The 20,088-nt window shown below is 51.3% G+C and overlaps 1 protein-coding gene across 4 annotated transcripts in view; it reads left to right on the top strand.

Annotated features, from left to right (window-relative positions):
* The window catches only part of FCHSD1 (FCH and double SH3 domains 1), a 29,282-nt gene that overhangs the window by 5,860 nt on the left and 3,334 nt on the right, over positions 1–20,088 (top strand). For 2 of the 4 annotated variants that reach the window (XM_077310829.1, XM_077310831.1), the window contains 15 exons: positions 1,425–1,501; positions 3,321–3,465; positions 3,627–3,763; positions 3,934–3,997; positions 4,148–4,276; positions 5,817–5,939; positions 9,290–9,388; positions 10,255–10,350; positions 11,199–11,303; positions 12,799–12,960; positions 14,668–14,796; positions 15,274–15,357; positions 16,099–16,255; positions 17,117–17,322; positions 19,078–19,162. In XM_077310829.1, coding sequence (XP_077166944.1) covers positions 1,425–1,501; positions 3,321–3,465; positions 3,627–3,763; positions 3,934–3,997; positions 4,148–4,276; positions 5,817–5,939; positions 9,290–9,388; positions 10,255–10,350; positions 11,199–11,303; positions 12,799–12,960; positions 14,668–14,796; positions 15,274–15,357; positions 16,099–16,255; positions 17,117–17,322; positions 19,078–19,162 — 1,798 coding nt within the window. The remainder of the gene's footprint in view (positions 1–1,424; positions 1,502–3,320; positions 3,466–3,626; positions 3,764–3,933; positions 3,998–4,147; positions 4,277–5,816; positions 5,940–9,289; positions 9,389–10,254; positions 10,351–11,198; positions 11,304–12,798; positions 12,961–14,667; positions 14,797–15,273; positions 15,358–16,098; positions 16,256–17,116; positions 17,323–19,077; positions 19,163–20,088) is intronic. The other 2 variants (XM_077310830.1, XM_077310832.1) reach the window with 2 other exon arrangements.

Genomic DNA, 20,088 nt, shown 5'->3' with positions numbered 1-20,088 from the left:
AGACCTTATTTACTTTGGCGGCAAAACGTGCCCTGCAGATGTGGTGGGTTGTGTAAACAGTCCATGAAATCCCAGCTGCTAGTGATTGACTTCCTGGATGCTCTGCTCTTCTCCCCAACGGGGACCCAAAGCCGCTTGCACTGTCCTCCCTTTCTTCACTTTAGACTCACAACAGCCCTGTGAGGGAGGCTAGGCCAAGAGAGTGTGATTGTCCCAAGGCCACTTAGCATACTCCCATGGCAGAGAGGAGATTCGAACCTGGACCTCACAGGCCTTCACCCGACATTCTAGCCCAGGGGTAGTCAAACTGCGGCCCTCCAGATGTCCATGGACTACAATTCCCAAGAGCCCCCTGCCAGCGAATGCTGGCAGGGGGCTAATGGGAATTGTAGTCCATGGACATCTGGAGGGCCGCAGTTTGACTACCCCTGTTCTAGCCGCTACACCACGCTGGCTTTCTGATAACAGTCTCACCTGTGCTATTTTTGATGTTTCCTGTCTTGGTAACAACTGGTGACAGGAAACAACGTTTTTTTCGTTCCTCCGGATTTCGGTGTGTGGTCTGTGTCAACGTGTCTGTGCCATTTCCTTAACAAATTGGCTTTTGAGGGAAAACGAAAATCGACTGCAAGATTGCGGCCTTTGAATCCTTTAGTTTCCTTATTACTTGTTCTGCTCCCTTGCCAAGCAAGTAATAGAATGAGAACAAAACGTGGAGCGTGGCCAACTGTGTCAAGGCTATAGCAAGCAAGGATGCCAAGGTTATTCTTCATCCTTGTAGAACACAAGCTGGATTGTTGCCTTACAATTGTGGGGCTTTTTATTCCTTCTGGTGGCTTATTCTGACATTGTCCGTATGCGTACGGCAACGCAGGGGTTTTGTTGGTCATTGGTGAACTCAACAGGTGTGTGGCTTTAGAGGCCAAACATAATCAACATAACCCCAGGCAGAGAGTGTTCCTACAGCCTATGGGCTGGATGTCACCAGAGTAGTAGATCTCGCTGTAGCCAGGTCAGACTACTCCAGAAAGGTTAACCGTTACTCTGGGCATTTCCGCATACCAAAAAAAATAGCTTTACGCCAGTGAAATGGCATAACAATAAATATTATCGCGCCTCCAGCCATTCCTCGCCTTCTTGCTCTCTCACTTTCGTCTGCCGCCTTTTCACGCTTCTTACACTCCGCAAGCGCTGCTGGAAATGGCGGAAGAGAGCAACGAGCTTTACACGCGACTCTCTTCCACCTGTCAATCAAGCCAGGCAGCCAATCCCGTTTCTCAATTTTTTAAAGGGCACCACGATGCCCACTATTTTTTTTTTTAATTAATACTTCTCCGTTGAAACACCTACAATACTGGGCTGTCACTTTCAAGTGCTGTTTCAAGTGCAGGAGCTCGGATTCAGGTCGGGTTGTGTCCTTCCAGGCGCTCCAGAGACTGGCGAGTCAGTTCCTGAAGAGAGAGTGGCTCCGGGGCCGGAGTGAGACCAGCGGCGACCCCAGGTGGGGATCGGTTTGGGGCTGGGGAGGGCAGGGCTGACCTGCTCCTCTGCTGGCCTCTCTGCAAAAGAGGGGAAGGGCGCATGGGGGGAGCAGGTGGTGCACGTTTGAGACCCTCCTGCCCTCTGGAGGAAGATGCCAAGGTGCGGGAATTGCCCTGCCCTTCAGCTGCGAGAATAAAATAGGAGGGGTGGGATCCAGTGAAAGGCCAGACAAGGAACAAGCAGTAAGGCCCCGGGACTCCAATAGGATACCACAAAATAATCCAGTGTAGTAAGCAGACATGCAGGGAGTCTTCAATCTTCAGGATATATCTTTAATCATCTAAATCCCTAAACAAGGAGTAGCTGTTTATAGAATTTCCCACAGCCGTCTTGGGTTGGCTGTAATGGGATTCAGGTTGAAAACCAAGTATACCAGATTCTCTGTTAAGAGTTCCCAGTTTAAAACAATCTGAAATTCGATGTCCTTTGATAAAGCTACACAACGAGATGCGTTGGGATTGTTTAAGACAGGGGTAGTCAAACTGCGGCCCTCCAGATGTCCGTGGACTACAATTCCCAGAAGCCCCTGCCAGCGAATGCTGGCAGGGGCTTCTGGGAATTGTAGTCCACGGACATCTGGAGGGCCGCAGTTTGACTACCCTTGGAATTCTGCCTATTAAGGAATTAACTGAAGACACCCTGGAAGTCTGTTGATTACATTGGAATCATTTGATCTACCATATTGGGGTCCCACGGCTCTGCAGCTGGGTAGAGGGAACAGCTGGGTCGTCTGAGCAGAATGCCCTGTTGAGTCCACTGCTGGCAAGAGCTGCATGGGAGGGAGCATGCACTAAGCTGTGTGCTCAGTTGCAGCGGGGTGTTTGGGTGAGTCCCTTGAGAAATGCATCCTGACGGAGGGGGCGGGAAGGGGGAGCATGCAGCCCCTTGAATTCAGCAGAGTCAGGACAGAGTTTATCTTTGCCTTTCCCAACAGTTTTAGAAAAAATGTTTGTAAAAGTATGGCAGTTCTGGAAGATGCATTAGCTTTCTAGATGACCCATGAGGTCCCTTCCAACTCTATTATTCTATGATTTTATGATTCTGTAATGCTCCTCTGTGCCAGCACATCTGCATGAGGGTATGTGTGCCTAACTGAGGAGGGGGTGGTAGGATCAAAGAGCCTTCCAGAATACTTTCCCTCTCTGTTGGGGGCAAGAGGTGCTGTTAGGTGGGAGTTGGGGGAATAAGGGGGAGAAGAAAAGGTGTGGGAAGTGCTTGGAGGGAAGGGTGCTGGGGTCCCAGGGTGGGAGGGGGCTCAGCAGAAGCGGGAGATGGATGGAGAGAGGTTCAGCAAGGCGTGAGGAGCAGGCAGCAGCAGGCGCATGACGGAGCCCCTCGCCTGCAGCCTTGTGGTGCTGCTTTTCGTGCAGCCTGCAAGCTGGGCTTCCTAGAATCCATCCCAGGGTGGAAGCTGCAGGCAAGGGCTGGTTCATAGATAGACCAGCTGATGCAATGAAGAAGCAGAAGTGCTGAGCCCATCAGGGCTTGGGCAATGAGGACGGCAAGGCCGAAAGCGCAGGAAGTGGTTTACCGCTCCCAAGAGCTCCCTGAGAGGCTCCACTGTGCATAGAACAGCAAGTGAGTGGCAGCGCGGTCGATGAGAGACTGGCGGTGAGCCCACACAGTTCTCAGAAGAGCCAGGCAGGCAGGCTGCACCAGGGAGAGACAAGCCAGGGCACATGGGGAGGCCCCGAGGCCCTTCAGGAGGATGTCCTTGGAGCCCCTGGACCAGAACCAGGGGCTGGCGGGAGCCAGTAATGTCTGTGCTGTTTCTGCAGGAGCATTTTTGCTGTCTGGAAAGGAGTGATCGATGGGACCGTCTGCTCTGGCCAGTCCCGGGTCGCTGCCTCCGATAACTACCGCACTGTAAGCACCGAGGCTGCTAAAACCGCTCGGGTGTCCAAAGAGCACCTGCTCAAAAAGGTACTACACCTTGGCTTGGGCAAGGGTGGGGCGAGTTGGGCTGGGCTCCAGGTAGCAAAGGCTTGGAAACTGCTCCGGGGTGTTGACCACTAGCAATGGCAGCAGGTGGGTTGGCAGGGGGCACGCCAGGAGGCTCACCACTTTGCCCCCGACCTTCTCAGGGCATCGAGCAGTTGCTGATCGTGCAGGCGGAACTGCTGGAGTCCGTGAAGGAAGTCGGCAAAACCAAGAAGCATTTTGTGCAGCTGCAGCGGACCAATGAGGTGGCCCGGGAGAAGGCTGCAGATGTGGAGGCCAGGTGAGCCCCCTCCCTGGGACTACTGGACAGGAATGCCCGAGCCCAGCCACAAGGGATCCCTGCCATGCTCCTTAGCCTGACCTTCCCTGGGTGCTTGAAGGGAGTTTCCACCGCGAAGACTTCCATGGCTTCCCATCCTTGGGAACTGATGCCCGTCCTTCCTCCCGCAGGCTCCGGAAAAGCGATCATGGCATATTTCACACCAAGGGCAGCTTGCAGAAGCTCAGCGCCAAGGTCAGCAGGGCCAGCCTGCCCACCAGTTCGGAAAGGTGGAAAGGTGGCAAAGTCCTGACGGAGGATGGAGCCAGCAGGGAGGGTGGCTGCTCTTGTGGGGTGATTCTTGGAATGCCGATCGTGCGGCACTGACTTCCCCCCTCCTTGCAGTTCTCTGTGCAGCTGGCCGAGAATTCGCAGCAGCTGCTGCTGGCCCAGAACGAGTACGCCCTCATGATGGCGGCTGTGAAGGCCCACCTGGAGCACTACTACCAGCGGGAGCTGCCCGCCGTCATCCAGGTAGGAAAGCCCCTTCAGGATGCTGCACACAGCAACCAGCCTCTCTGTCCAGGCTGTTGGAGGGCTTGGGGTTAAGACAGCGTTGGCCTTGGAACAGGGAACTCTACTCTCTGAGAGGCGGGGTCTCCTGTTGCTTCTTCCCCCAAAATATCTCTTTTCCAAATCAAGTTCTAAGAAGAGTTGGGTTTTATACCCCCTTTTCACTGCCCGAAGGAGTCTCAAAGCGGCTTACAATTACCTACCCTTCCTCTCCCCACAACAGACACTCTGGGAGGTAAGTGGGGCAGAGAGAGCTCTGAAGGAACTGTGACTGGTCCAAGGGCACCCAGCAGGCCTCCTGTGTCTCCAAGGGACTTACAATTCGCCCTCCCTTCGTCTCCCCACAAGAGACACCCTGTGAGAGAGGTGGGGCTGAAAGAGCCCTGGGGGAATTGTGACTGGCCAAGGTCCCCCAGCTGGCTGCATGTGAGGAGTGGGGAATCCAACCCAGTTCTCCAGATCAGAAGCCTTCCTTCTTAACCAGCATACCAGGCTGACTTGACCTCTCCTCTTGGAGCTGGCGCTGCTTCTGTAGAGACCAGGAGGCATCACATTTATGTCTGCAGGGGAGGGCCCATGAGGAAATAACTGCATACATCATAGGAGGCTGCTTGTCATGAAACATCCTAGTATTCGGTGGAACTCCCCCCTGCAGGGACACATTTCCTGCTTGGTCTAGCTCCCTGTGGATGACTCTCCATTGGATATAATGGAGGGATGGGGGCAACCTCCTCGGGAGCCCCTGGACATGAACCCCTTGGACCAATCATTTTGAAATTTGGTGGGGATTCAGGGAAGAGCCTCCTGGAGCTACCCTAAAAGTTTGAAGGCTGTACCTCAACCCCCAGGCCCCAGGAAAGGCGGGCACGCCAACATTCCCATTATAGCCTATGACGTCATTGACTTCCATGGGTGCTGAAGCTGAAGTGGCCAAGTCTTTTGATAAATGAATAAATTAACATTGTTCTTGATTTGGGGGGGGGGGAGGGAGAAAACTTTTGAAAGGCATGCTTTGTTGAATTAAATATTCTTTATTTCTGGCATTGCCTACATGCGTGTCTGCCTATTTGTTGCTCCAGGAAGTTCGCCATTTTTCAAAAAGTAATTCTCGTCCCCGGAAATGAGGGAGGCGGGAGGCAGGTGGGAGGGCGGGATGCTGCAGATGACTCTAGCATGTTTGAGCTTCCGTACCTTCCTTCTGCTGGTGGCTCTCCAGTCGCTTGCGCTTTTTAGGGTGGTGAATCCATTTTTGGGGATTCCCAGAGAAGCGCTTTAAAATGGAGGACGTAGTGAGCAGTTAGCAGGCCAGACGCGGGATGTGGGTGACTTCATGTGAAGGGGCCAAAATATTCAGCTTGCATTTGACCTGCATGACACTACATTTAAAGAGTGCAGAAATCCCCTAAGAGTTGTCAGTCCTGGTGGAGACTCTTCCAGGGAGTGCCCCTCTGCCACCCTCTCCCCGCCAAGCCTCAGCCGGTCCCCACTCTCTGTTTTGCAGACACTGGACGGAGACCTCTACGAGCGACTGCGTGATCAGTTCACGCTGCTCAGCAAGACAGAGCTGGAGGTCTGCCAAGGCACACGGGACCTCTTCCAGGGCATCGCAAATGCATCTGCTCAGGTAAGAGTCCCCGGAAATACTCTTCCTTGGTTTCTCCTCGGAGCTGAAATTCAGTTGCTGGAATTTGGTTGTTAACCCCGATGCTTCTCAGTTCCAGGGTGATTTTCTGTGAGGTTCATGCAAAGAAAAGTCTCTTTCCTTGAGCTGCTTTGTCCCGGCCTGCACAAACTGAAGGGCCTGCCTCGTCCCTTGCTATGCAGCTTGCACATGGCGGCAGGAGACAGGGCTTGTTTGATGGTGGCACCTCACCTCTGGAACATGGAACCTGCTGACATTCCTTAGATGCCAGGCTAAAGCACATCTACTTGCTCAGGCTTTTAATTAGGGGGTGATGTGATCACCATTTTAAAATGGATCTGCTTCTGTTTTATGGATCGCTTTATGCTGTTTATGCCTAATGGCTTAGGGGCGTTTATGGCTTTAAAAAAAGATACTGCAGTTGTTCATTGGAAACTGCCTGGAGCAGGATTCAAGAAATATTCTGGATACATAAATAACTTGCAGCAGCAGTGTTAAGAACCTGCTGTTTCTGTTCAGGGGGGCATCTGTGGCACTCTGAGAGTCATGGGGAGGGGAGAGGATGACTCTTCATTTCCTTGGGGGCACAGAGACACCAGTTCCCCCCACACTCTGACAGTGACTCATCTGGCTGGGGCAGGTCAAGGGTTCAGGCAGCCCCATGAGTTACTGGGTCAGAGAAAACTGGTCATGGCATCTGTTCCTATGAAGGTATAGAAACATGCATTCAGCTGTTTCTACAGCCTGCTGCAGCTTGTCTGGAAAGGTAGGTGACAGCACCCTGGTGGGGTTCTGTTCACCCAGTGCGCCATCTCTAATGGATCACCAGCTTTGCTCAATTAAAGGTGATAGCCGTTGCCTTTACTTCTGCCCTAAGCTTTGCCAGGGAGCTGTATGTGCCAAGGAGTGCAGGAGGCACCTCTAAATCAGAGGTAGTCAACCTGTGGTCCTCCAGATGTTCATGGACTACAATTCCCATGAGCCCCTGCCAGCGTTTGCTGGCAGGGGCTCATGGGAATTGTAGTCCATGAACATCTGGAGGACCACAGGTTGACTACCCCTGCTCTAAATGACTCCTGGCATAGATCGTTTCCTAAAGGAGAACAACCCTGGCTTCCTTGTTCCAGCATGCCTTTAGCACCACATAGATTCAGGTGAGCGGGCCTGACGGTCTGAAGCAGCAGAACACAGTTGGAGTCCAGGGGCAACTTGAAGACCAATCAAGTTTCATTCCAGATATGAGCTTTCGTGTGCATGCACAATTCTTCAGATACAACAACATGAGTAGAACATGAGAGCTTTCTTTGTAATGAGGGGAGCAATCCTAAGCAGGTTTGCTCGACTGAGAAGTAAGCTCGCTGTTATTTAGCTATTCCCCACAAAGTGGCATTTAGGATTGCAACCTAAATCTGCCAGCCACCTTTTATTGCTTAACAAAAAGCCTTCTGTCTACCAGGTCCGAGGAAGATCAAAGTGGATGCTGATTTCTGGATTTCCCAAGAGAGATTGGTCTTTTTTTCCATCTTCACTGCCTCCAGTAACCCTCAATCTAATCTGAAATCTTCTAGTCAGATGTTTGCTCATGGCTTAGTCAACTCCTTGCTAGTTCTCAGAAAAGGCATTCTGCTATTGCTGCTTGTGGATTTCCTTCCTGCCAGCTAGAAGCCCACTGGCAGCCCCACACAGCAGTCTGAGTCCGTCCCCTCAAGCTAGCAAAGAGTTCTGTGGGGAAGTTGAGCACAATTGACCTTGAGTGTGATGCGGGGACAGAGGGCTGTCAGCCACAAGCCCTCCGTCCTGTAAATGCCAAGCAGAGACAGTATCGAAGGAGCATGGAAAATCGATCGCTTTTAACATTCCATTTGGTGACTCAATTTCTGTTCAGCATGCTATCTGATAGCGGTGCATTCAGGAACGGCAGCTTCACTCTCCAGGGGGAAATACTTATCAAAAAGCCCAAATGTCAGCTTTGTAATTTTGTGTGCATTAACTCGGGAATAGATCTCATTCATTTCGATGGCATTTAATTCCAAGGCAGTGTGCATGCCAGGCGGAATTCTGCTGCAAAGAAATCAGAGTCCAGTAGCACCTTTAAGACCAGCAAAGATTTATTCAAGGCGTGAGCTTTCGAGTGCTTGCACTCGAAAGCTCACGCCTTGAATAAATCTTTGTTGGTCTTAAAGGTGCTACTGGACTCTGATTTTATTGTGCACCTACACGGCTACTCATCTGAATCTGCTGCAGAGAGTTCCTGCAGAGGGTTTGCATTTGCTGACCACGATGCTTCCGTTTGTGCAGCATCCAATCCCCGGTATTTAACTAAGCACAGGATACACTATTTAAGTGCATGTGCAGTGGGGAAAGTAACATGCTGCATTCCCCACTTACATGCACACTGTAAGCCACAGCTATAAGAAACTTCTAACTGTGACCAGATTTTAACATTGGTAAAGCGGGACACCATTAACCGGGGGTGGGGGTTCTTGATTAAAAATTTGGTCTGTATGGAGCAACAAAAAGTTTCATAGAACACATAGAACACAAAAATAGTATTGTAATATATATTTTTTAATTTCAACATAAGTACAATTGGCCAGGTGCCCCCAGATGTCCCTCCAAAAGTGGGACAATCTGGTCACCTTATTCTAACATGGGCCACAGCTGGGGTCTCCAACACTGTACCTGTGGGCACCATGGCGTCTGTCAGTGCCTTTTCTGGCACCCGTCAAGTGTTTCTAGGAAGTGGGCAGGGCCAAATATGGCTTTTGCCAATCAAAGCTTCTGATTGGCCATTGGGCAGTTGATTGGCTGGGCAGTTTCTTTGATGGCAGCTGCCACTACAACACAAGGATCTGATCGGTGCTACTGAAGTCAAGCCGTGACATGGCTCCACCTCCTGCAGTATTTTGTGGCTGGCTCCACCTCCTGCAGCCGCCATTTGTGGCAGCCATTTTGTTCCGGCACCCACCATGCTGTATTAGAATCCCAAATGTGTCCACAAGCCCAGAAAGGTTAGGGACCTCTGATGTGTAGGATCAGGCAGTGTAACAAGCCATGGGCTTGACTTTAGAGCACTCTTCGGGACCTGTGGAGAGAGAGAGAGAGAGAGAGAGAGAGAGAGAGAGAGAGAGATGCCCCTGGAGCTGCCAAGCCTTGGCATTTGGCATCTCTCTCACTCCCTCTCCCTCTCTCCCTCTCTCTCTCCCTGGAGCATCATCCAGTGTGGGCAGGCCATTGGCACACCAATGCATCTTTTCCTTTGGGCTGTGTCTCTCTGACTCTGTTTGGACAATTTCTTCTCATTGGCCTTCTTCTCCTGGCTGTTCTTCCAGGTGTGCCGGGAGCAGAATCTCCTCCTCTTCCTGCAGGATAACGTGGCCTTCTCAGCGATGGCCGCCCAGCCCTTCCAGCCAGAAGAAACAGACCAGGTGGTAAGGGAAGGGCAGTGATGGAGCTGCCTCAGTCGGGTTGGAGGGAGTGGGGAAGGGGGAGTCATTAATCTTTTGAGATGTCTGTGTAGCATATCTATCCCTGTTGTGAATCTGGGTCCCTGTGCTACTGGTTATGCACACCGTTCCATTTCTTAGGCTCAAGGGTGACTAGTGGAGCAGCCTGCAAGCCTTGGAACAGCCCCAAAGGAAATCAGGGTGCCTCCTACGGCCTCCATGGAGCAGGAGGAGAAAAATGTGGGTAGAGGGGGTCACCGTGTCACACAACACTCTAGGAATTCTCCAGATCTCTATGGTATGAACCATGGAGCTTTGAGGAATTCCTAGAATGTCTTGTAACACCCTAGAGTTAACATCTGATAAATGGAGCTTTGATTCTCAAAAGCTTGTACTCCGATAAGATTGTCTCTAAGACATTAGTGGACTAGAATTAACTATGCAACACCATGACATCACTCCTGCATATGTACCTGAAAATGATGTCACCTGTTTCTGGTGTCTCTCCCCACCCCTGGCTGCTGGCAGACCTAAAAATCCTTTCCCTGGGGCCTAGCTGCAAATCTTCCCTGTGGGTCTATATGTCCCAGATAACCCCCCAAGTTTGGGCCTGGGCCTGGTAGAGTTGGAGAGAAAAACTGAGGCTAGTCCCCATTGAGGAGGCAGAGCCTTGAGAGAGGGCGTACAAGGCCCGACACAGAGAGGGAGGCTGCTCTTTCTCAGAAGATGGGCAGCAGTGAAGTTGTAGACCTGTCCCAGGCGGGGTGTGAAGATCTCCTGGAATTACAACTCATCTCTAGCTGGCTTGATCCAGGTGGGCTGCGTCACCCCTCTTGTGCTTCTCTTCCCAGATTTCTCTCCTGGATGACAGTGGGCTGGAAAAGGAAGCCCGTCGCTGGGCCAGCCGAGCAGCCAAAGATTATAAGATCCAGACGGTCAGTGAGCAGGTGAGCACCCAGGCAGGCCTGGTATTGCCAGGAGCACTTTCCATAGAGGAGTCTGTGCCTGCAATTTGAGTGTGAGTGCTTTTCCATGGAGGCTTCTTAGCGGAGATACCTTCACACTCCAGGGCAGAGCCTTTTCCCAGCAGGGTGGCTGTGGTCAATCCAGACACACGGAGACACAGAGCCCATCCCACCTGTCAGCTACTGCACAGGCCCCCTTGTAGTACAGGGCTGCAGCAGAACGCTGGGAACCTTCCCCAAGTCTGGGCATGGAAACAGAGGTGGCTGCTACTGTTATTCCGGCTTGGTTTTGGAAAGGGGCTGTGGCTCAGTGGTGGAGCTTCTGCCTGACATGCAGAAGGTCCCAGGGTCAATCCCTGCCATCCCCAATGAAGAGGAACAGGCAGATGGTGATGAGGAAGACCTCTGCCTGAGACCTGGGAGAGCCGCTGCCATTCTGAGTGGACAATACTGACCTTGATGGACCAAGGTTGGAGTCAGGAGAAGGCAGCTTCATGTGTTCCGTCCAAGGACACTTTCACCAAAACAGATAAAAGAGCTCCCAGTTTCAAAGCTCACCAGAGAACTTGAGGGGAAAGACAACGTTGCTAGTCAGTTAAAAAGCTGTGAGTTTGAGCCAGAACCACTGAGCATTGAAAGCACAAACTGTGACCCTATTGGCATGAGCCTTTCCTGTTTTTTTCTTTAATTGGTATTAGGGCTGTTGTTGTTTAGTAAGCTGTTTAGTAAGAGCAGGAAGGAAAATGCCCTCCATCAGTCAATTGATCACTCGATCAAAGTGTGCAGCCTGGGTGGCTGAATCCACCTTGGGGATGTCTGTGGGGTTGTAGATTCTGCAGCGAATGGAGGCCAGAAGGCGGCAGGTCAACGAGGCGGAGGTGTCCAGCCTGGAGAAAAGGATGGAAGACGTGAAGGAAAACATCCGGAAGGCAGAGGTGAGTCCGCTTGCATTTTTGCTGGTCTGACGTTCATCCACAACTTGAAAAAAAAACATCCCTAGAGAAGAATGATGTGACCAGTTACTACCCAGTCCCCTATCTGCTCTTCTGGGGCGAGATGATGAAGAGCAGAGGTCATGAAGGACATGGTAAGCTGCGTTACGCTTCTGTGAATATCTTTTGAGCATGATCATTGTCAAATACAAATACAGAGCCTTCATTGGGGTAACAGGAATAAAACCAGGTTTGCAAGATGAAACTGATACAGACAATCATGCACAGTTGCAGCAGTTGTGGCATTCTTCCGTTCCAAGTTGGCAACTGAAATCTGAAACTAAGATTAGTGGGATTGCACAAGTCTTGGCAGGGTCCTTCTCATTCAGTGCTGTCCCAATCCATCTAGGAAACCCTCCAAAAGGGGATTGTTTTTAAGGAGCTATTTTATTTTATTTTATTTTATTTTATTTTATTTTATTTTATTTTATTTTATTTTATTTTATTTTATTTTATTTTATTTTATTTTATTTTATTTTATTTTATTTTATTTTATTTTATTTTATTTTATTTTATTTTATTTTATTTTATTTTATTTTATTTTATTTATATACCGCCCTCCCTGAAGGCTCAGGGTGGTTTACATAGGAACAAAGAACAATACATAAAGCAGTCTATAAACAAGTGAATAGCTTACAATAATAATACTAATAGTTGTAACCATATAACAATATAACAGTATAAACAATATAAACAGTACAACAGTGCAAGAATACAAACAGGTCCAAAGCATTGGTGGAATTCTGAGGGGGGGCAGGGGGGGAGCAGGGGCCCTTCAATCGTTGTTGATTACTTCTGGTCTCAACCAAATGCCTGGTGGAAGAGCTCCTTTTTGCAGGCCCTGCGGAACTGTTTAAGCTCTGTCAGGGCCCTGATCTCCTCCGGGAGCTCATTCCACCAGGTGGGGGCCAGGACAGAGAATGCTCTGGCCCTGGTCGAGACCAGGCGGACTTCTTTAGGGCCAGGGACCATTAGCCAGTTGGTGGCGGTGGAGCGCAGAGCTCTTTTAAGGGCATAGGCAGGGAGGCGGTCCCTCAGGTACACTGGGCCCTGACCGCGTATGGCCTTGAAGGTAATTACCAGAACCTTTAGTTTGATCCGGAATTCAACTGGCAACCATTGCAGTTGGTGGAGAATGGGCCAGATTTGGTTGTATTTTTTTGTTTCTGTGAACCGCCGCGAGCCAGCAAGCGAGAAAAGGGCGGCCTTTCCCTTTGTGGACATTGTGTAGGATGCCCTTGTCTATTGTGGCAGGGCTGTTGTGACCCTGCTCCCACAGCACAGGGGGATTGTGGGTGTCGTGCGGGTGATCCAAACACCACTCCCTTCTCTTCTCCCTTGCTGCTGTCCCCGTGGCCCCTGGCGCTTGTAAGGGTGCCAGCTGTATGAGGAAGGGCTTGCTGCAGGCGACCTCCCAGGCTCTTCTCCGCTGTTTCAGATCAGCAAGGTGAAGGCGGAGGCTCGGCTGCTGCTGCTGCGACAGGCAGGCTTGGACGTGGACCCCTGGCTGGCCAGCGCCATGGGTCAGGCCCTGGAGGAGATCGAGCAAGAGCGGCGGCTGAGCGAAGCGCGCAGGTCTGAGAGGGGCTCCACTCCGACGGTAAGAGATGTCACCCCACAGAGACAGAAGGGAAACACACGGGAAACTCCCCCCTTCCGATCCAGTGGAAGCTGCGGGATTCAGACTGCTTTGGTCTCTCCTCAGTGCAAACTGTGCCTCTCCAGGTGTCCTCGGACTACAGTTCTCATGAGTAAGGTGACCAGATTTTTAACACTGGCAAAGCGGGACACCATTGACTGGGGCGGGGGGGGGGGGGTCTTGATTAAAAATTTGGTCTATATGGAGCAACAAAAAGTTTCATAGAACGCAAACATAGTATGGTAATATATATATTTTAAATTGCAACGTAAGTACAATTTGCCTGGTACCCCCAGATGTCCCTCCAAAAGTGGGACAATCTGGTCACCTTGCATGAGCTTGCTGGCAGGGGCTCATGGGAACTGGAGTCCATGGGCATCTGGAGAGCCACCATTTGATCACCCTTGGCTCTCTGAGGTTTTCTCCCATTCACATGGCATTTCAAACCCCACTGGCCATCAGACAGCATTAACATCCTTCTGCCCTTTGTTTTTTTTTCTGGGTTTACAGAGATCAGAAGAACAGTCTCCATCCTGACACTCTGACCCCCTCAGGTCCACTGTGAAAGGGTGAGGGGGAGGCTCAAACAGATGATATGAAGATCACACATTTCATTCACAGAATGCAAACTGCATATCTGTGCAGCCTCAGCTTGTCTTGGGGCTGTTGCAGGAAGGAAAAGAACGTTTAACCCTTTAAGTGCAGTTTGGTTGTATTGTGCAAAAGCTGGCTCCCTTCAGAAAGGGAGAACATGCTTTTTAAAGGATATGTCTGCATGGGTTTTATTGGATCAGTATCTTGGAATGAACTTAGATCCAGGCAACCATGTTTGACTGAAGTTTCATTCGCAGATAAAATTGCTCATAACCGATTCCGCTTGGAACTCCTTGAAGCTGAAGGAGTCCCAGAATGGCTTACACTTCTTCTCCCCTTCTCCTCACACAAGAGAAGAAATAGTGAATGTCAGGGCTGCTGACTGTGGCCAGTTCTCTAAGCACTTCCTAGATAAAATTGCTCATGGCTGGTCCTGCTTGGAACTCCTTGTTAATTGAGGCCCAATTAAGAGATTCCCCCTCCCCTTTGAGTGTTTATTATGCACAGAACATGAGCTATAAGATCTAAAAGCAAACAAAGTGTTCCCAAGTAGTAGGAGATTTGTCTCAGAGATCTCAGAACCACACCCGGAGCGTGGGAAGTTGTCATTTGGATACAGCTGTTTGGGATTAGCTGACAGAAGAGCAGCTCCCACATGGATGGCAGTCCATCCAAAAGGGGTCTTTCTGTGCAGGGGCTTTTAAGGGTCTGTGCCTTGTTTGGAAATCTTGGTGCTCACACCCAAAGGTCACATTGTTGCTCACAGGAAGCGGTGAGACCATTGATGGAGTACAGGCATCTCCTGAACACACATGCTGCTAAGAAGGCTTGGACCTGCCTGCTTTCTCTGAGCCCAAACAGGGGGGATCTGCTTGGAAGACACCAGTCCCGCTTCAGAGATACAAGACTCCGTGGGGGGAATCTTTATCCAGGGTCTGCCATTTCTGCTCTCTCGTGCCCCAGCAGACCCGGGGCTGCCTTTTGGGGCAGCAGCTGACCTTGACGTCTGCCTGCCCTGCCACTTCACCCCCCAGAGAGCACCTTTCCCAGGAATGACTTGGGACTTTTCTCCAGGCAGAGGAATTCGACCCAGCCGAGTTTGAAGACTACGACGACAGCACGGAACTGTTTGAGGACACCCGGCCGAGCCCCGGCATGACTCGCGCCTACCCTTCAGCTTGCAGAGTGTTCTTCCCGTACCAGGTAAGGGCTCCTCTCTTCTCCTGGACCGGAACGGCTTCTTGCAGGGCAGCTGATGGTTCTGGAGCCTTGAGGCAGTCTCTGGGTGCTTTTCAGAGGCTGAAGGAGGGTTCGGGATTTTTGTGGCTGCTCAGGCATGGTCAGCAAGTGCCGTCATTCCAAAAGAGGCAGGAAGTGGAGTCAACCATCAGAGGCAGCGGCTTCCCCACCCATCTTGGGGGTCGTACACTGCCTCCTGACCCAGCCTTCCCCCAAGCACCCCGCTTGCACCCCATTCTTGGAGACCCTGAAATGTCACGTTCTGCTTTGTGCTTGGGAAGGTCAGGACCCCAGATCCTTTCTGTGAGCTCCTAGTCCCTGGTGATTTTGCGGTCCAGCTGCCCTCTCGCACTGGCCACCAGCAGGAGCTGTTCTGGGCCGCTTGTGGAGGCGTTGCTGACCTTGTGACGTGGCTGTGCACTGTGTCTTCTTGCCCGACAGGCCTGCCAGTCTGATGAGCTGACCATCATCCAGGGGGAGGAGCTGGAGGTCATAGAAGATGGCGACGTGGAGGAATGGGTCAAGGTTAGTGCAAGGAAGTGGGGCCAACTTCCCCTCTGCCGCGGGACTTCAGAAGACAGGCTGGAAAGCCAGGTTCTGTACTGACATGAGCTAGATGGCTCACGTTGAGATCTACGAGGCTCATGGCAGAGGTTTGGTCCCATCTTTGGCAGTAGCACTCATGATAATGCGAGGATTGGACCCCTGCTTATAGTCTGGGCCAGGGAGAACACATACTACAGGAACTTTGGGTGTCAGTTGGCTCCTTGCAGTCAGACTGTTGAGAATATAAGAAGAGCACTGCTGGATCAGACCAGTGGTCCATCTAGTCCAGCCTCCTGACTCACATAGTGGCCAACCAGTTCCTCTGGAGGGCCACCAACAGGGCAGGCCTTCTTCTCCTGGTGTTGCTTCCTGGCTCTGGGATCCAGAAGCGTAGTGCCTCTGAATGTGGAGGTTCCCCTCAGTCACTGTGGCTAGTAGCCACTGATAGGCCTATCCTCCCTAATCTGTCTAACCCTCTTTTACCTGTGGCCCTCACTACAATCTCTAGTAGCAAATTCCACATTTGAATCACTCACTGTGTAAAGAGGTATTTCCTTTGGTGGGCGCTGAATCTACTGCCCATCAGCTTCATTGGACCTCTTCTGTACTTTTATCAGCTCTGGTGATGTCCTTTCTGAGAGGTGCCCACTGTTTGGGCAGCTGCCCTTAACAAGGCAACAGAAGGCCTTCCTTGATGCTGCTTCTCCCGCTTGCTTTCAGGCACGCAACCAGGCAGGACAGGTTGGCTACGTCCCCGAGAAATACCTCCTCTTCCTGGATTCCGTGAGCAGGACCTGTGTCGTCCCAGATGGGGGCAACCAGGAAAGCTCTTCAGAGAGGGAAAAGGAGCTGACAGACCTCATACTGGAGCCTGGAGGTGCGTCTTGGAGGCAGGATAGAAGTATTATATGCCGGTGAAGACTGCAAGAACTAATCCCAGGGGTTTGTCTTCTTGTCCATCATGGTGTAGCATTAAGAGCGGCATACTGTAATCTCTGGTTTGATTCCACTCTCCTTCTCCACATGCAGCTAGCTGCGTTGACCTTGAGCTAGTCCCAGTTCTCTTAGAGCTGTTCTCACAGAGCAGTTCTCATGGAGCTCTCTTCCATTATTCCTTTTGGGTCAGCTGAACCAAAGGACCAGGAGCCCCCTCACTGGAATATTTCTTTGTCCTGTGTGTCCCCAAACCAGAAAGCCAAAATGCCTCACATCCAAAGGATATTCATACTATTGAGGCGTAAGTTTTGATCTGCACTTTTATTTGAAGAGAAGCCCTTTTCTGTGAACTATATAACTTGAATTTTCTATTGCTGGAGTTGTGTTTGTGTGGGGTTGGGAATTTCTCTGTATAAAATATTTTTGAACACTGTAATTATTCTTCAGTCCCAGTTCTCAGAGTTGTTTTTACAGAGCAGTTCTCTTAGAGCTCTCTCAGCCCTACCTACCTCACAGGCTGACTGTTGCGGGGAGAGGAAGAGTAAGCCACTTTGGGGCTCCTTCGGGTAGTATAAAACAGGGTATTAAAAAAGCCACCTCTTCACCATAGGATCAGAGTTGGAAGGGGCTATACAGACTCTCTAGTCCAGCTCATTGCAGGATGAGCCTAATGCAGGACCAGTCCTTCTTCAGCCCTGTCCCTTCCTTGTGGTCAGAGTCTGCCCCTGGGAGGAGCTGTGCCTGCAGGTTGGTCCCAGGCATCCCTACGCTGTAACTCCAGCTTTGGCACCTCTCCTTGCAGCCTGGCTGGTCCGGGCCCTCTATGACTACGAGGGACAGAGCCCCGAGGAGCTCAGCTTCCCAGAGGGAGCCATCATTCGAGTGCTGCCCCGGGAGGAGGGAACGATCGACGATGGCTTCTGGAAAGGGGACTTCAACGGGAGAGTCGGCGTCTTCCCCTCCTTGGTGGTGCACGAATTCATGGGCGTTCCCAGAGGAGCTGAACAGGTGAGCCCCAAGAGGATCCTGTTGCTTTTTCTCCCCTGACAAATTTCAGTTGTTCTAGGTTGCTGGGAGAGCCCAGTGGCAGGCACCCAGCATCTGGTTAACCTCAGGGGCCATTAATGTCCCCTCTCCACTGTGGAGTGTCTCTTTTGCCCCTGGAACCTTCTACAAGCCTTATCTCTCCTCCCAGACATGGGGGTGGGGCCAGGAATTCAATGCCCCAGGGGTAGTCAAACTGCAGCCCTCCAGAAGTCCATGGACTACAATTCCCATGAGCCCCTGCCAGCATTCGCTGGCAGGGGCTCATGGGAATTGTAGTCCATGGACATCTGGAGGGCCGCAGTTTGACTACCCCTGCCAGAGCACCTCTAAAGTGGAGCGGAACTCTGGCTGTCCTCCTGTTCCAAGCAGAACTCTGGCGTTCCTTCCAGCTCTCCTCCGTTCCAAGCGGAAGAGAAGTCCATGGTTTGGGTGGAGACTAAATTGGGAGACAATTTTCACCTGGTTTCCTCTGATTATACACCCCTGATTTGCCTCTTGTGCTGGTCCAGAGGACCCTCCCCCCATCCTTGGGGGGGGGGGGGGCTGCCGCGCGAGGGCTCTTCTGCCGGTAGCATTTTCCGGTACTTTAGCCTTCCTTAGTGCGATGCTCAGGGAAAACGTTTAGTGATCTTTGCAGCCCAGATCTCATCCGAGAGCGCGGAGCAGTATCATCCGCGTAAAACAGAACTGGGATATCACAATCGGCCAAAGAGGGTGAACACCAAAGTTCATTAAAGAAAGTTGAAAGATCATTCGTATATATCAGGGGTGGCCAAACTGTGGCTCTCCAAATGCCCATGGACTACAATGACCATGAGCCCCTGCCAACACGCTGGCAGGGGCTCATGGTCATTGTAGTCCATGGACATTTGGAGAGCCGCAGGTCAGCTACGTCTGAATATTGGCAGACCAAAAATGGGGCAAAAAGGCAGCCCTGTTTCGCCCTTTCATTATGGTTGAACGGCTTCGTCCAGACAATGTCATAGCCGCAGCCGACCCAAGCTTTGAGGTCTGCAGGAAGTCACTACGTGAGCCTTTTATCAATGGTGGCCCATCACAACTTTCCCCAGAGATCTTTATAGCCAAAGATTCCCTCAGAACAAGTACCATATTATTGCTCTTTAGCTCTCTGTGTTTTTACCGTAGTTCTGTTTTGATAACTCTACGCCCTTTGTCAAACCAGAATTCTTGAGGGCCTCATAAAAGTAACACTGCGACCATTCCAGCACTGGCAGCTTCGCTGCCCCGGCCCCCATGAGGGAGCACAAATTTAGGGCAGACCAAGTGCACCAGGCCAAATGCTCCCCTGTGAGGGAGCAGGAAGAGGTGGGACAACCTCCCTCAGCTTGAACTCCAGCCTGCTGCCCAGCGCAGAGCCTCCAGTGCGGAAACGGTCTTTCAGGCATAATTTTAGAGTGAAAGGACTGAAGAGAGAATGTCGCCTTTGCAAGATAGCAAGAGAGCACCTAGGCACACCAAACCCAAGGAATGTTCTCCTAAAAGATAACACTTCTGGAGAGGCCACCACCTCTGAGGCCCGGTAGAGAAAAGAGTTCCCCCAGTCGGCTTCCTGTGGTTAGCGCTTCCTGACTGTTTGACCCAGGTGAATAAGGATTTGTCCCTGCAGAGCAATCCTTGGAAGAACAGCCATTCAGATCCCTCCTAACTGCAGAAGTTCCCTTCATCAGCTCTGAGAGGCCTGTCTTTCTGTTCCAGGACTTGCCTTCACCCTCGCCTCCAGCTGGCTCCCCTCCAGTCCTTGACCCAACGGCAGCATCTCCTGCCGAGGCCCTGCTGGGTGGTGAGTCAACCCTCTAAATTCCTCAAAAGATGGTCTCTGGAACAGGTAGGCTATGCTCAAGTGGACAGCAGCTGGGTTGCAAATCCCTTGCATGGCTCAAGGGATGGTGCTTAGTGAGGTTGAAATTGGAGGCCATGGACATGTATTTTAACTTATTCACAGCCTTGAGAGTCAAGACTATGCCTCTAGTCAAGGCTATGGTCTTCCCAGTTGGAGTGTATGGCTGCGAATGTTGGACCATAAGGAAGGCTGAGCGTCAAAGAATTGAGGCTTTTGAACTCTGGTGCTGGAGAAGACCCTTGCGAGTCCCTTGGACTGCAAGGCGAACAAACCGGTCAGTCCTAGAGGAGATCAGCCCTGCCTGCTCCTTAGAAGGCCAGATCCTGAAGATGAAACTCAAGTACTTTGGCCACCTCATGAGAAGGAAGGACTCCCTGGAGAAGAGCCTAATGCTGGGAGCGATTGAGGGCAAAAGAAGAAGGGGACGACAGAGAACGAGGTGGCTGGATGGAGTCCCTGAAGCAGTCAGTGCAAGCTTAAATGGACTCCGGGGAATGGTAGAGGACAGGAAGGCCTGGAGGATCATTGTCCATGGGGTCGCGATGGGTCGGACACGACTTCACAACTAACAACAACAACAAGCCCTGAGAGAGCCCAGGGAAGCCTGATCCCCATAGATCTCAGGTGGTAAGCAGGGACAGGCTTGGCTAGCACTTGGAAGGGCAACCTCCAAGGACTTCCAGGGTCATGATGCAGAGGTAGGCAAAGGTAAACCATCTCTGAACATCTCTTGCCCGGCAGCCAGACAGACTCCTCACTAAATTACACACCTCTTAAGGGCAGCGAATACTTGAGCTGTTGGATGAGGGTCAACTATTTAACTCAGGGGTAGTCAAACTGTGGAGTATCCCTTCTGCCCCTGGAAC

Source organism: Paroedura picta, chromosome 14 (genome assembly GCF_049243985.1).
Source record: "Paroedura picta isolate Pp20150507F chromosome 14, Ppicta_v3.0, whole genome shotgun sequence".
Classification (NCBI taxonomy): domain Eukaryota; kingdom Metazoa; phylum Chordata; class Lepidosauria; order Squamata; family Gekkonidae; genus Paroedura; species Paroedura picta.
The sequence above is the reverse complement of the archived record's forward strand: the minus strand, read 5'-3'. Positions and strand labels throughout refer to the sequence as shown.